The 14,038-nt window shown below is 39.5% G+C and overlaps 2 protein-coding genes across 3 annotated transcripts; both read left to right on the top strand.

Annotated features, from left to right (window-relative positions):
- The first annotated feature begins 613 nt into the window (after window positions 1–613).
- LOC112278253 (flavonoid 3',5'-hydroxylase 1) lies at window positions 614–1,687 on the top strand. The gene is made up of 2 exons (XM_024511465.3): window positions 614–773; window positions 896–1,687. The coding sequence occupies exon 2, from the start codon at window positions 947–949 to the stop codon at window positions 1,685–1,687; it is 741 nt and encodes a 246-aa protein (XP_024367233.3). The 5' UTR covers window positions 614–773; window positions 896–946.
- A 1,565-nt stretch (window positions 1,688–3,252) lies between these two features.
- LOC112278325 (coiled-coil domain-containing protein 39) lies at window positions 3,253–12,178 on the top strand. 2 transcript variants are annotated; one of them, XM_024511637.3, is made up of 18 exons: window positions 3,261–3,788; window positions 4,104–5,213; window positions 5,470–5,796; window positions 6,085–6,252; window positions 6,432–6,557; window positions 6,769–6,989; window positions 7,567–7,753; window positions 8,038–8,117; window positions 8,273–8,375; window positions 8,503–8,737; window positions 8,918–9,183; window positions 9,443–9,574; window positions 9,754–9,847; window positions 9,993–10,165; window positions 10,288–10,434; window positions 10,602–10,796; window positions 10,959–11,146; window positions 11,331–12,178. In XM_024511637.3, exons 2-18 carry the CDS (start codon window positions 4,218–4,220, stop codon window positions 11,659–11,661), a joined length of 3,969 nt encoding a protein of 1,322 aa, XP_024367405.1. In that variant the 5' UTR covers window positions 3,261–3,788; window positions 4,104–4,217; the 3' UTR covers window positions 11,662–12,178. The 2 variants fall into 2 exon arrangements, 1 of the variants encoding a protein (XP_024367405.1); XR_002968662.3 differs by lacking the exons at window positions 10,959–11,146; window positions 11,331–12,178 and having other exon boundaries at window positions 3,253–3,788; window positions 10,352–10,434; window positions 10,602–10,740.
- Window positions 12,179–14,038: the final 1,860 nt, after the last annotated feature.

The raw sequence follows: 14,038 nt of genomic DNA on the forward strand, positions 1-14,038 counted from the left end.
ATCTCTGCGGAAATTGACCCTCGAGTATGGAGGCCTCATGCATTTCCAACTAGGTACGTCTGCGTTTGGTTGAGAGGGGCAAATTTTCTCACGCACTGGCTAGGAATTGCTTGCGTTTGTCATGTGCGATTGATTCATGGCGACTTCGAACAGCTGTAACACTGACGCCAAGATTGAGAGTGCAAGCAGGCCAAAAGCCATGTCTGGTAGTTTTGACAGCTTCGGTGGCCAAGGAGATTTCCGCAAGCACGATGCCACTTTCGCATCGCGACCACCGTGCCGTGTCTTCAACATTCTTTCAGAAGGTACTTACAGAAACATGGGCTACGCACCTTGTGGACCTTTCTGGCACCGTCTTAAACGAATTGTCACCACGCAGTTGTTCTCCCCAGCTGTGTATGCTTCACATGAGCCGATCAGAAGAAAGGAAATTCACTACATGTTGAAAGTTCTCGTGGAGGACTCCCACAAGGGCAAGCCCATCTATCTCAAGAGCTAGCTCATTTCAGTGACAGCCAACATTATGACCATGATGCTCTCTAACAGAAGGATCTTTGAAATAGGCGCTGACGACGACGAATAGAAGATGCAGTTAGAGGAGCTCATGTACCGCACCTTTGACTCATTCGCAAGTATAATAATCAGCGACTATGTTCCTTACTTGAGCTTCGTCACAAAGTTGCAAGGTTGGGTGTCAAGGATTCAGGAAGTCCGGAGAGTCGCTCATTGGCAACATCTTTCTAGATGACAGAGACATAGTATCCCTCGTTGTGGTGAGAACCTCTCTGTCCCACCTGATGTCAAAGATATCAATCGCGCCGCTTAAACACAAGCAAGAAGTTGGTGTGTAGGTTTTTATCAGTGGTAACAACAATGACCACTGGATATGCTTCAGGGCTTGCTGAATGCGGGAACAGATGCGAGCGCCAACACCGTAGAATGGGCGATGGCGGAGCTAATGGCGAATCCCGACATCAGGAAGAAAGCCCAAGCAGAGCTGGATGCGGTCGTGCAAGACCGCCTGGTCCAAGAATCGGACATCCCCAACCTTCCCTTTCTGCAAGCCATCGTGAAGGAGAATTACAGAATGCATCCGTCCGCGCCACTCTCTGTTCGCCATGAATCACACGAGCCGTGCGTGATCTCGGGGTGCGAGTTTCCGGCCCTCACAGAACTGATCATGAATATCTTCGCCATCCATCGCGACCCCAGCGTGTACGAGAATCCAGACAAGTTCGACCCCACCAGGTTTGTGAGGAGTCCAGAGGTGGATCCAGTGGCGGGGAACGACTTCTACCAACTGATGCGGTTCGGCGCAGGGCGACGAATGTGTCCGGGGCAACAACTGGGCAACACGATGGTGACGTCGATGTTGGCGAATCTACTGCAATGCTTCGAGTGGGAGACGGCGACGAGTGAGAGAGAGAGCGGAGGCGGAGGAGGCGACGAGGTGGGGGTGGATATAGCGAACCACTACAGCTTCATAAACTACCGCCAGAAGCCCTTGTACTTGCTCACCAAGCCCCCACGCCTTGCGTCTCTGCTCCAGCCAACGTTAGCCATAATTCTGTTTCTGTCAACACCGCAACAAATTTTATTTTCTGATGGGTTTACTTCCTCCCTTCTCTCTCTCTTTCTTTCTTATCTTGGTATCGTTGTGGTGGTGGTAACAGTGGGAAGGATATAATTAAGTATTTACAATACATGTACAATTTTCATTGTCCATGTTGGGTGTTTCTTGTATTATAAGTGGTTTCAAATATTCAATTTTTATTTTTTTTCCACTTTTTATTGAATTATTGATCAATAATAAAAAAAATCCATAAAACTAACATTATATTTAGGTGCGATTATGAGATATTTTAAACATAACTTAAGTAGTCAATTATAGCATTTAATTACAAAATTACTTTTTAAACTTAATCATTAAAGATAGATAGAAGATTTATATCTTGTTGTGATCTATAAAATAAAATTTATACTTACTTGATATTATTGATGGATAATTTAACGATATTGATTATTTCCTAATCATTAATTTAATTCATTTAATTTATTTTGTAATTTCTAACTTTTGACGTATAATATAAAATAGTTATACATCAAAATGTATTACGAATGAATTTAAGATATTTAACATTAGATTTTAATATTTTAAAATAATAAGAATAAGAAGTAATCAAGTGCTTAAACTATTATTATGATGAAGTACTTGAAACGCCTAGATCGGATAGCTCTGATATCAGAGCTTAATAATAAGTTGTACTTAGTTTACAAATCTCCAAAGTATGAATTCAACACTATCAAACTTCTTAAAGAGAGCAACTCTTGGTTCTTTAATAAGACTTGATTGTATCTCATAATGATTTGAAATAAAACTAGTCACTTGAGATAGTAATTGTTTTGTATACATTCTTACTATATATATATATATATATATGAATATATACTAATTATTTTACATAAATTTTGTTGTGGTAAAACATATAATAAATTTTTAATTTTTGAATAATAAATATGAGGAGTTATTAAGCCATACCCCCCCTTTGCCACCTCATAATTCATTCTGGACCCATTCCCTATTCTTGACTCCATTCCCAGCTTGATCTCTCCTATCTCCACGTTGTCCCAACCCCACCCCTGTCCCCACCTCACCTTGTCCCCGTCTTAAGTTTTGAGTTTTTTGAACAAATAAAATAATGAATAAATTGTGCAATATACCTAAAAGATTATTGACACACATATCCTCCTAATTAAATCACAATTTTTCTAGTTTGAATATTCAAAATTTATATATAATACTAATTCAGAAATAAATATCAATTATCTAATTTCTTTTGTTCTTTTTTTTAAATACAATTGCATGAGTTTTTTTTAGAGTTTCTTCAACAAAATTGAGAAAAGTAATAAACATAAGTTACAATAATATAGTAGTTACAAGCAACATTTCAAAATTTGATTTAGAAATTTTGTTTAAAAATATTAAAATATAGATTTTTTCTTGAAATTAAACACACTATTAATTTTATAAAGATGAAATTAATATTATTATCATTATTTCTAACTCTATTATCTTACCATTTTTTTAAAACGTCAAAACTTCTTTAATATAGCTTTAAACTTTGGTAAATAATATATATATATTAATTTTCAACTAAAGATGTAAAATATTTTGATTGGTTTTGGTGCCATATCAGATACCAAAACATTTTTAATAAACCCTAAAGTGAAGCAAACATGCCAAGCAGAAATGCTTATGTTTGCAAAGGAATGTGGTGAACTGGTGAGCTTGTTTTGCCGCGCACATTCCCACAGCAGAGCATGCGAGGACCCTGAATTCGAAACCTCAAATGCGTGCAGTTTTTGGAACCGTGCATCTGCGTCACTGTTCTGGTTTGCTCCGCAAAGTTGTAACTGCTTCCACTCTCACGACAATATTCAACCACGCTGAGTTGCAATGGGGAAACGTTACGGTACCCCGAGGAAAGAATTCGAGGTTTGTTGGAGTATTGGACATCTTGGGAAGTGGCCACTGCAGTTGCACATGGACAAAGATCGTTCGGCATTTAGGTTCGTTACGTGGAATTGCATCATGTGCATCGATCAAGGGTTGTGGCAATGCCCGAGATGAGGCAGTGCTTTGAAGCTCGTAGAGGGAGTTGCTTTCCGAGCAGCTGCCATGGTGGAAGAAGACTGCATGATTGGCGCTGATGAATAGGTGTTGATCCTGAGCAGCTTGTCTGTGATGATCATCTAATGTCTCTGATGCGATCGTTATACAGGAGAAGGTAATTTCCAGCGGTAGCCCTTTGGTAGGAGATGAGCAATTCTTCATTCATGGTTTCCAAATGTTTAGAGGCGAGCCATTGAATTTAAGTTGTAGATTCCGTCAGTATTTTTGTGCAGTTTCAGGGACGAGGTGTTAGAGTTTGCTTGGCAAAGTCAACTGCTGCAGGTTTGTTTTTGATTTCCAAACAGCAGGAGACAGTGATCCAGTGCCTGTCGCACGTCTGTGTACAAGTTTCTATTTGATTTACTCCTATCATCGTTTGCCTCTTCAGTATACATCTGTTGCCTGACTGCATTCCAATGCTCACATGCAGGCCATAGTCCTCATAATAGGTCTATATTGGTTAAAGCTTCATGAGATTACAGCGAGGTGGACGTGCGATTGCAAATGTGAAAGGGACAGAGTCGATAGGTAGAGTGAATCGAAAATGGCGCAAATCTCAGAATCCGATGAAGACTGGGACAATGTGGACGACTGGGGTGGCGACGCATCTCTCATCGAGGGAGTGGTTGCGCCTGCGCTTCGGGAAACTGCGATCTCGCCTACTACGAGCTGGGACGAAGATGATGAGCCATGGCCCCCCGTCCAATCGCGAGGCATGGGCCAGCCAAGAATTGCAGCACCTGGCGTGAGGTGGGATGAATCAGTAGCTGGTAGTGAGGATGTGCGTCCGGAAATTTCAGCTAGCCTGCCGCCTTCTCCAATGGAGGGGGTTCTATCGCCCGCCATTGCCGACCGTCAAGTAAATGAGACATTTGCATGGGCCCCGAACAATACATGGGAGCGAGGGGAAGCTCCAACGAGAGGCTTGGGTCGGCCAATGTCAGAGGTCGAGCGCCTTGAGGAGCTTCGGCGGGGTGAGCCTGATCGACATGGAGAGATAATGACGGCGACACGTCCTAGGGAAGAGTTGGCTGATGATACCCGGGGATTGCTAATTCAGGATCAAGATCATATGCGGAGAGCTTCGTCGCCACCTGTTGAAGGCGTTTTGTCCTCACGGGCTGCAGCAGAAGAAGAGATTGCGTCAACGTTCAATCTCGGAGAATATACCTTACAGGGAGGACCGGAAGGAAGCGCAGATCGAGGAATTGGCCAGCCAAGAGGAGAGCAGGAGCGGCAGGAGTTACTCAGACAGCAGGATGAAGAGCTGGATGACGGCTGGGCAAGCTCACATGGAATTGACATCGAGGAGATGCGTCGCCAGCTTCCCGATGCCGATGGCGTCATCGCAGAAGGTCCTAGAGAAGAAGATACGTTTGCTGAGAGTTTTGCATGGGGAGTAGACGGAGATGATTGGGCTCTAGAAGAGAGGACTGTTTCACCAGGACGCGGCACCGGCTACCCCATCCCGCCCCACGTTAGGCACGAATTAGGGCGCCTCCCCATGACAGCTTACGAGCTTGAGCTTCTGCAAAACCAGGTGAAGTGATCTTAATTTTAGAAAAATTTACTGGAACAACATTGCTGCAATCAAGAACTCATTGTAACTTGTTAGCTTAAGTGAACTCAATATTAGTTACTTTTCAGTATAAGATCTATTTCTGTTTAATCCTGTGTGGGTTGTGGATATGTGTACATGCTAAAAGAAATGTTGGAGATCGTACTGCAATTTTTTTCAATGCTGGAAATGGACATTAAATTGTGCATCAAATAATTGTGGTGGGGATTGTGGACAGACTGGGCGTCCTACAATAATTCCTGGTGACTGGGCCGTGAATTTGCCCAGGGGAGAAGCGGTAGTCCGAGGCGACGAAGTTGAGGCGTGGCAGAGAGTGATGGCTCCAACTGGACCTCTTCCTGCGCTGCAGTCAGGACGTGTTTTGATGCAAGACCCTGGCTTTGATAAAAACTCTGATGCTACTCCTTCCTCGTTCAACACCGACAAACAGTTCGAGCTTATGAAAGACAAAAGCATGCGGTTCTTGCCAGATTTTGCCAATGACGAGAATCGTGAGCTCAACATCATGGTGCAGGAAGCTGAGCGGCAACTGCGAGAGGTTGAAGTGAGTTATTTGGAGCCATTAGACATTTCTTTCGTCTTGCCTATGTTGTTGCTGTGGCAGTCCTATTCCTGCTTCGCCAAATATCCCTGCTTTGGATTGCAGCAACACGACTTAGAACGCACGAAACTTTAGTCCTCACACCTCCAGTTTTGTGATCCAAGCCCTACAGGAAATTATCATGTTTCTGGTTAAATGCAGTGTTAATGAAAATTGAATACAGTATTTAGAGCATTGAATGCTTAAAGATTTTCTTGTATGGTGCTGAGCATGAGGCCTGTTTGATCACAGGACGCTACACAGGAGCAAGACGATCGAACCACTGTGATGGAGGATCATATGAAACAAGTTCAAGAGGAGATCACTGCGACTCAACAAAGAGTCGAGGCCAAGCGGAAAGAAATTCAAACGGAACAACACCTAATAACAATGACGACTTTTCAGACGGCAAGACTCAAGGTAAAACGTGTGCATTTACTAATCGACATGTTACTGGATCAGGAACCGATCAAATTGGTATATTAATTATGGTCATTTTCCACGGAAGTCAAATTTTGACTCGAAGGCGAAGGGTGGCATCTTCCGACACACCGTTGCTTAGTGAATTATCGTAACCATTTTGATCTTGTGCTGTGCAGAGGGAGGTTGGGAAAATGGAGAACGAGATGCATGAGATGATGGAGCGCTTACGGAACTTTCGTGCATCTATTCTACGAGGCAACGATAAACTGGATAAAATTCGCCAAATGCAAAATTGGAGCGTGGTTTAGTGACGTTTTTTTCGTTATTTCAATTATTTGTTGCAATTCTGCTGGCGACAACTTGATGATTTGTTTTTTCCACTTCGTTTTTCTCTCTCAGTGGTCAAAGTGATTACTAGATGCGGCTGCAACTACCTTCCTGACATACATGATATTTACGGTTTCAGATCATTTACGGATTATTGAATTTTAACTTGTGATTATGGTGACGCAGCAAGAGTTGGAACAATGGAAGCAAGCTGCACTGCAAAAGTATGAGGATTTTGTTGCTCTGGAAAGTTACCAGAAATATGATGACACCCGAATTAAGGCTCTGAGGTTGGACGAGGTCAAGGCATCAGGTGATTTGACTAGGGTTCGAAAACTGCTCGAGGCCGAGATGGCGGAAACCCACAGCTATCAAGTGCAACTTCATAAAACTGCGGTTGAATTCCGGTATGAACATGACATATGCCTTGTAAGAAGCATTGAACTTTTTCTGCAATCCAATTGAGCCAGCTTTCGAAAAGTGGGTGTTAGTGGGGCGGGGGTGTGGTAGTGGAGTCATTCTCTCATTCACCGAAACTCGACCACAACTTCAGAGTCTGAAAAGACTGTGGAATCCTTAAAGACTATATACTCTAGAAGATTTCCACTAACGTTGTTTTTGTGCATGAGACTACATTCTCTGCAAGAAATATCTATGTCTGCGCTTGAGGAAATAATGCAGTAAGGTAAGGCTGGAAAGTGTCAATTGCTGGTTGAAAACTCTTTTCTGCAGTACTCTCGATAGCGAATCTCAATATCTGTAAGGTCCGCCTCAGGCTTGGACCTTCTGAACCAAACTGAAAACCGGACGTGGATTGAAATATTACATTGTAAAGTGGCGAATGTCGGCTGCCTTCCTTCGATGTGGCATATTTGAAATAGAGAAAAATGCTGAATTTTTGGAAGTACTAGTGCCTTGGACTTCGTTCTAGTTCTTAGTTTCTTTTTTGCATGTATGGTCATGACCTTGAAAGTGGCTTGATAGGCAGTTGCATACAGAGAGGCAAGAGGTCATTAGACAGTGGGAGCGTACCATCGAAATGGTTCATACACGAGATAAAGACATTCATAGAATTACAGAGGATTTCGCCGCAAATCAGCAACTGATACGGAGGGAAAAGCGTATTCTCGACAATTGCGACCTGAAGCTCTACAATGCGTCAGAAAAGCGTGTAAAGTTTTCTCACTCTATTCTTGTGCCCATCTGCTTCAATCGTGCGATTACGAATCTCTGAAGGCCCAAAGATGAATAATCTTTGTCGCGGAGTGGATATTAGAAGTAACTTCTGATCTCCTCGGTCTCGTAGTTCGTGTCTGCAATGAGTTATTGACATTCATACCGAGGAATCCGCGGTTCGGACTGGGATAGCTTCAAATACTTGCAAGTGATTTATATTTTACTGCTTTTCAAACTGGACACTAACATGCTGAGCTGTACTCATTCATGTGTTCACAGGCGGACATGGAGAAGGACATCCATTCCAAGAATTTGGATGCTCAAAAACAGAAAGAATTTTTGAAACAGGAAATGGAGAAGTAAGATGCTTGTTCCCATTTTGAATTCGCATGGTTTTCATTCTTAAGATGTTCATAAATCAACCACATCTCTACTCGGTTAGTTCACATAAGATTACCAAAAAAATATGAAAACGTCTTTAGTTTGAAACGTGAACATTTTCGCACATGAACAGATTAAAAAGAGCCCGTGAAGCACTCGTGAATATCAAATCAGACCATTTTAGAAATCAACATCAATATGCAAAAGAAGTTGCGAAGAAAGCCTTTTTTCAAGAGGTAGGCGGACATGGTCCATAAAATTCTGTGCGTCTAGACCCGTGCCAGCTTGAATAACGATTAGCCTGAATTTACCTTTTCTTACAATGATAACTGTGATGCATGCACATATTTTTTGGTAATGAAGGAAGTCAAAAGGCAAAAGAAAATGTATCAAGAGGCGAGACAGCAATTAAAAGAGCTGAGAGAAAAAGTGGAAGATGAATATAGTCATTTGGATACACTAGAAAAACGAACCCATACACTCGAGAAATTGCTGCACACAGAAGAACTCAACTACAAGCTTGCTCAGAAAGAAGTTACCGATTTGCAAGAGCGACACTATAAAAACTCTCGCAAACTATTCTCATTAAGAGCTTCTGGTGTGTGCTTTGCCCACATATTTGCTTCGCACTGTCAAATAAACATTGCTTGATCATTTTACATCCACATTATATTCTCAGTTTGGTAGTTATCCGAAAATGTGTTCTTGTTCAACGATTAAGTTTTTGAATCATATACAATTTAGAAATTAGAACGGTACGATTGTGTATTGCTAACAGAGCGAGACACCATCCATGAAATCAAGGGAGGGAAGTCAATCGCCAAGACATTGGTGAACAGAATTGCAATCCTGGAGATAGAATTGTTAAAAAAAGAAGAGAAATTGTATGCTGCCGATTTCCAGATTCAGCTATTAGAAGGTAAAGTTGGCCGAGCAAGTGGTGAACGTAGTAACGCGGAGGAAATCGAAACTACACGACAGGTTAAGGAACTTGAAGCAGAGTTAGACTTATTGAAAAAGGAAGAACAGGCAATAAATGATCAAGTACGTGTTCTTATCTTTTACACTCTTCAGACGAGCGAATAAAAAGTATTTGTGTTGTTATTAGCAGAGACAATGTGAACAATCTTTAAAGAGACCGAGCTCCTCAAAATTGAGTATTGACCTATCTTAGTTTTTCATAGTCACACGTACTGAAGAAGCAAATCTCAGGTTACATATAGCAATGATGTTGTCCACGTCTTTGCTTCTGGTGTATGCTAGATCACTCGTTTCGCTGCTGACACCTTTCTTTTTAGAGCAGATGAAGAAGTCGGTAAACGAGATGCGCAAAAGTAGCCGTAGGAAAGAGGACCTTGAAACGAGGAAAAGAAAATTGAATGAAAAGAATGCGGAACTTAGTGTGGAGTGTGACGCAGGGATGATCGGGAACAAGGTGAAATACACGGGAATGCATATCCATCGTTTCTAAATTATCGTCTATCTTCTTTGTAAGAATTTGATGATCGTAATTTGAATGATTTAAACTTCTCTTTCTTGGCTCCATTTTGTGCCTAAATTTCTGGAGGTATTTTAGAGTGCAAGTTTTGAAGTGGGTTCCGTTGTCCATAATAGGCCATGACAAAAGAAAGAGAAGAGACGGCATTAGAAGATGATCTTTTGCAAATGGAAGTCCAAAGGTTAACTGACTTGTTACATTCAAAGGCTGGTGCGTTTTCTTACTTAAAAAGTTCTTCTATGGCTTGTCATGATCTTGTGCGTGTCTTCAGAGGTGGCAGTTTTTCTAACTCCACATGTGAAAAGTTTCATAGTCTCATAACCAAAACTGGTCTATTTATTATTGTGTGTCACAGATGAGGTATTTAATCTGGATCGCCTGAAGCAGCGTTTGAATAAAAATATGGAAGATCGAAAAGCGGAAGTAGATGCTCGTCAAGAAGTTCAACGCCGGGAAATGAAGATAATTGCTGAGGAACTTCACGATCTTAAGCTCAAGCGCCAAAACCTTGTACTGAAAATAGACAAGGTCTTGATTAACCAGTTAACTTCCATGTCGTAAACATTTGAAATAATGTTACTAAAATGATGGAAGCAGAATGTCTACCTAGATCCTCCCTTTTAAGTTTTTTGTATTGGTTGGAACTTCAGCTCCAGTGTAAGTATGATTGCCTCAGAGCACGCATGAAAACTAGTGATGGGGTGGAACTCACAGCCGAATTTTACTTGGATCAAATGAAGTCACAAAGAGAAGAGATTCAAAAAAAAGGCCTGGATCTCAGTGAAAAACTTAGAAAGGTGATAACCTTCTGTTTCCTCTTCAAGTGTTCACGAATCACAATTGACCATCATGCCCCATAAAAATTTGCCTAATAGAACTTTTACGAAAGCATTGGTCAAAATATTGCATCTCATTTAAATACTTTTGAGTGTCATTCAACAGTGTGAATATCTTGCTTAAACAGGCTCGGGTAGACGTCAACTTTCTGGAAAGTGCAGCGAAGCAGATCACAGATTCCAACAACAACCTCCGAACAAGTCTTACTGAGAATGAAAAAACTATTGAACTTGAAGAGGAGTCCGAGAAATTAAAGGGAGATCTCCAGAAATCAAGAGACCGAGCTCGGTTTAAACTGAGAGAAGAAAGGTCACTGCTACGTGTAAGCTTGAAAGTTTTTGAATTAGTGCGAGTCTGTCAATATGCACTTGAGTTTGATATCGGAGTATAACCAATCTTTGGTTTTTGAGCTCAGTTTTTTTACACACTCGATGAAACGTTACAAAGCTCAACCCATACAATCACCATGCAACCAATGTCGCAGGATTTGGTGGAGGTGGAAGTCAAAGTACAAAACAGAGAGGAGGAATTGAAAACCGCAAGCAATACTAGTGAAAATCTTGAATATAGAATTGAGCATGCTCGGAAGGGGATAGAGGAGCAAACAACAAAGCGCAAGAGAGCGGCTGCTCGTCTCAACCTCTTCATGAGGGAGCTTCGAGAGAGAGCTCCGTATGTTTTACATTGTTCCAGAAAATTAGCTCGACTAAAACCCGAAACAGAGACTAGAATTAAGCTCTTTAATGTTGATTGACGCCAGATGGGTCTTCTAGCATGATGACAAGTGAGAGTGCAAATGTTGTTTGAAATAGCTGTTTGGTGACACTCACTTACAGAGATGATTGTTGTGAATCAGGCCAGAGGAGGCCAAGCGAATCTGCGGCGAGTTTGTACTGTCAGAAACAAGAGAATCAGCAAAAGACGTGCTTCACAAACTGAAGCAACTAGGCATGGAGAATCCTGACTATGCTCAGATAATAGAGACGCGGGTTAACGCTGAGGGGTTCAAGCTACCAACAGGACCCGGAAGCACGAGGTCATCAGGGTCGTCTGGAGATTCGGTAGTTAGCCTTTCTAGCCGCATAGGGAAGGGAAAGTCGAAGTCGCCATCAAGGTTTATTGGAGATGCTTCCACATCCACCGTTTTCAACATGGAGTTCAAAGGATCTGGACCAAGCCCAAGATGATGATCTGCTCCACAATGATCTGTACATTCTATAATAATGATGTACCGTAGGACCAAAAATTGCCACTTTGCTTGACCTTATACTTACTGAACTTGGTCCAGATCCACCCATTTCACCTGCCACAGTTGATTCCGTTTAAATAATGAATTCTAATCGGGGAACCCGTGACCTGGTAGAGAAGCCCATCTAGCCAAGACAGCCTTAACACCAGGAAACGATAGCAAGTATTGGAACATGATTTGTTGAATTTTTCCAGTTAAAATACCGAAGTGCGAGTCCAACTGTTTACGAAGGGTTGGAGGAAGAAAGTGCCCTTGTCTGTATCACTAGAGCTCCAACAAAAACCTCTACAGCCAATTTCTGATCGAGCTGCTGCGCAATCATTCCCTGATAGAGTATACCAGATGCATGGACCTTACGGTCTCTAGGTCACCTTCCAGTCTTTGCTATATCCAAAAGACAATTGTTTAAAAAGAAAGTTTTTTTTGCCAAATAAAAAATATCCATTTAAATTTTACCTCATTACCTATCAACATAAGCTTCTAAATAAATAAATCCCCTTAGTCATCCTAATAAATTCACTAAATTTTTGAATAGTATTATAAAGATTGTACTATAAGCTAGGACTTGTCCAACATATAATTAAAGTTTGGCAAAGTGCCATCCATCTCTCTTTTGACTTATTTGTGTTTGTAATATAAGATGAATGTTGTTTTGTAATATGGTATCAAAGTGTGGATGAACAATAGTCATAAATGAATTATAAGTATAAAGCTTTACTATTCTAGTGCTATTAGAACTTTGTTCTATTTTCAATTGTTGTTGAATATTATTGGTGTTACTAGTGCTACTATTTTTTTAAATAAGTACAAGTACAACAATAGTATTTTAGATGTAATAGTATTTGATCTTAGTTATTTTAATACAATTAGTTTGAATTGTACTATATAGTTAGTAATGTAGATTGATAAATATTCTATTTACTATAGCCTTATATTTCATTAAACTAAAAACCATTTGCATATTTTTTATAAGGTTTAGAAAGAAAATGTATAAAAGAGAACCTAAAAAAAATTGAAATTTTTTTTCATTGATAAAAGCATTGAGTTCTTGAATTATAAGCTTGGTTTATACTTTAAGGCTAAAGACATTTGGTACATGATTACTCTTGTATATACACATGAAATTGCCAACGTTATAAAATGTATGATGCAGACAATCTTTAAAGAAATACAAATACTTCTAAACAATGCCAAGTTGAATTGTTGGTATTAGACATTGATGCCAAGTTTGTAACCTAGACTTGCAATTGCCTTCTATTTAAAAAATTTGGTAGTAAGATACCACATGAAGTTTTCTATGATAAAAAACCTTCTATTAAATATGCTTGTCATTTTAGTTGTCATACTTGATATCACATATCAAATGAAAAGCATTAAAAACTTGATACAAAGACAAAAAAAAAGTATTTTTATTAGATATTTAAATGTGAAAAAAAGACAGAAGATTTTTTTACTTAAGAAAAAAAAGATGATTTGTAGCCAAGATGTGGTTTTCTTTGATGACAAGAATGAGTTGCTTGGTGAGCTATTGTCTTATCAAGAGATAAATTGAAAAAATGGAGATTATGAAAATAAGTTTGATTTGTTTGATCTTTAATATCCAAATAGGTTAGAAACATCCAAATTTCAAGCCTTGAGATTACATGTATATAATAGAAAATATAAAAAAAAAAAAATTATTGAGAGACAAGCTATATATAAATAAAAATATTGAGGCTCTATTGGCCAAAATCTCTACTATAGAGACATTGTTATGTAGGTGGAATTGACTCAATAAATATCACAAGTGATAGCAAGATGCATTATATGCCTTGTCTTTATAATAATTTTATTTGTAAAAATTATGATTTCTAAATTGAAACAATTTATGTTGTCTATGCCAATAAATAAGTAGAATTAAATATTCTTAAGCAAGCCATAACTTCACCAATTAACAAACAATAGAGTGATGCTTTGAAAGAAGAACTTAATTCCTTAAGAGATCATGGCATTTGAAAATTTTCATCAATACTAGATGGTAAGAAGGCTCTATATTTGAAATGGATTTTTTAAAAAAAAAACTTGCTAACAATGATTCTATTGAATAATTTAAAATATTCTTGATTGTAAGAAATTTTACTTAAATAAAGGATCTTGATTACTATAAGATGTTTAAATTAGCTACCTATATTGCAATAATTTTCATATTTATTGTAATTGCTATTATCTTTGATTAGAATATGTTGCAACTTAATGTTAACTCAGCTTATTTAAATGGTAAATTTAAGAAAGATGTATATAACGATTCCAAAAGATCTAAAAATTCTACTTGAATA

The sequence above is a fragment of the Physcomitrium patens genome, chromosome 25, assembly GCF_059467195.1.
Source record: "Physcomitrium patens ecotype Gransden chromosome 25, ASM5946719v1, whole genome shotgun sequence".
Classification (NCBI taxonomy): Eukaryota; Viridiplantae; Streptophyta; class Bryopsida; order Funariales; family Funariaceae; genus Physcomitrium; species Physcomitrium patens.

Coding starts and splice junctions, on each gene's coding strand:
- LOC112278253 (XM_024511465.3), top strand. CDS start 947: ATGGCGGAGCTAATGGCGAATCCCGACATCAGGAAGAAAGCCCAAGCA.
- LOC112278325 (XM_024511637.3), top strand. CDS start 4,218: ATGGCGCAAATCTCAGAATCCGATGAAGACTGGGACAATGTGGACGAC. Junction 6,558..6,768: donor AAATGCAAAATTGGAGCGTG/GTTTAGTGACGT, acceptor ATGGTGACGCAG/CAAGAGTTGGAACAATGGAA. Junction 10,797..10,958: donor AAGAAAGGTCACTGCTACGT/GTAAGCTTGAAA, acceptor CCAATGTCGCAG/GATTTGGTGGAGGTGGAAGT.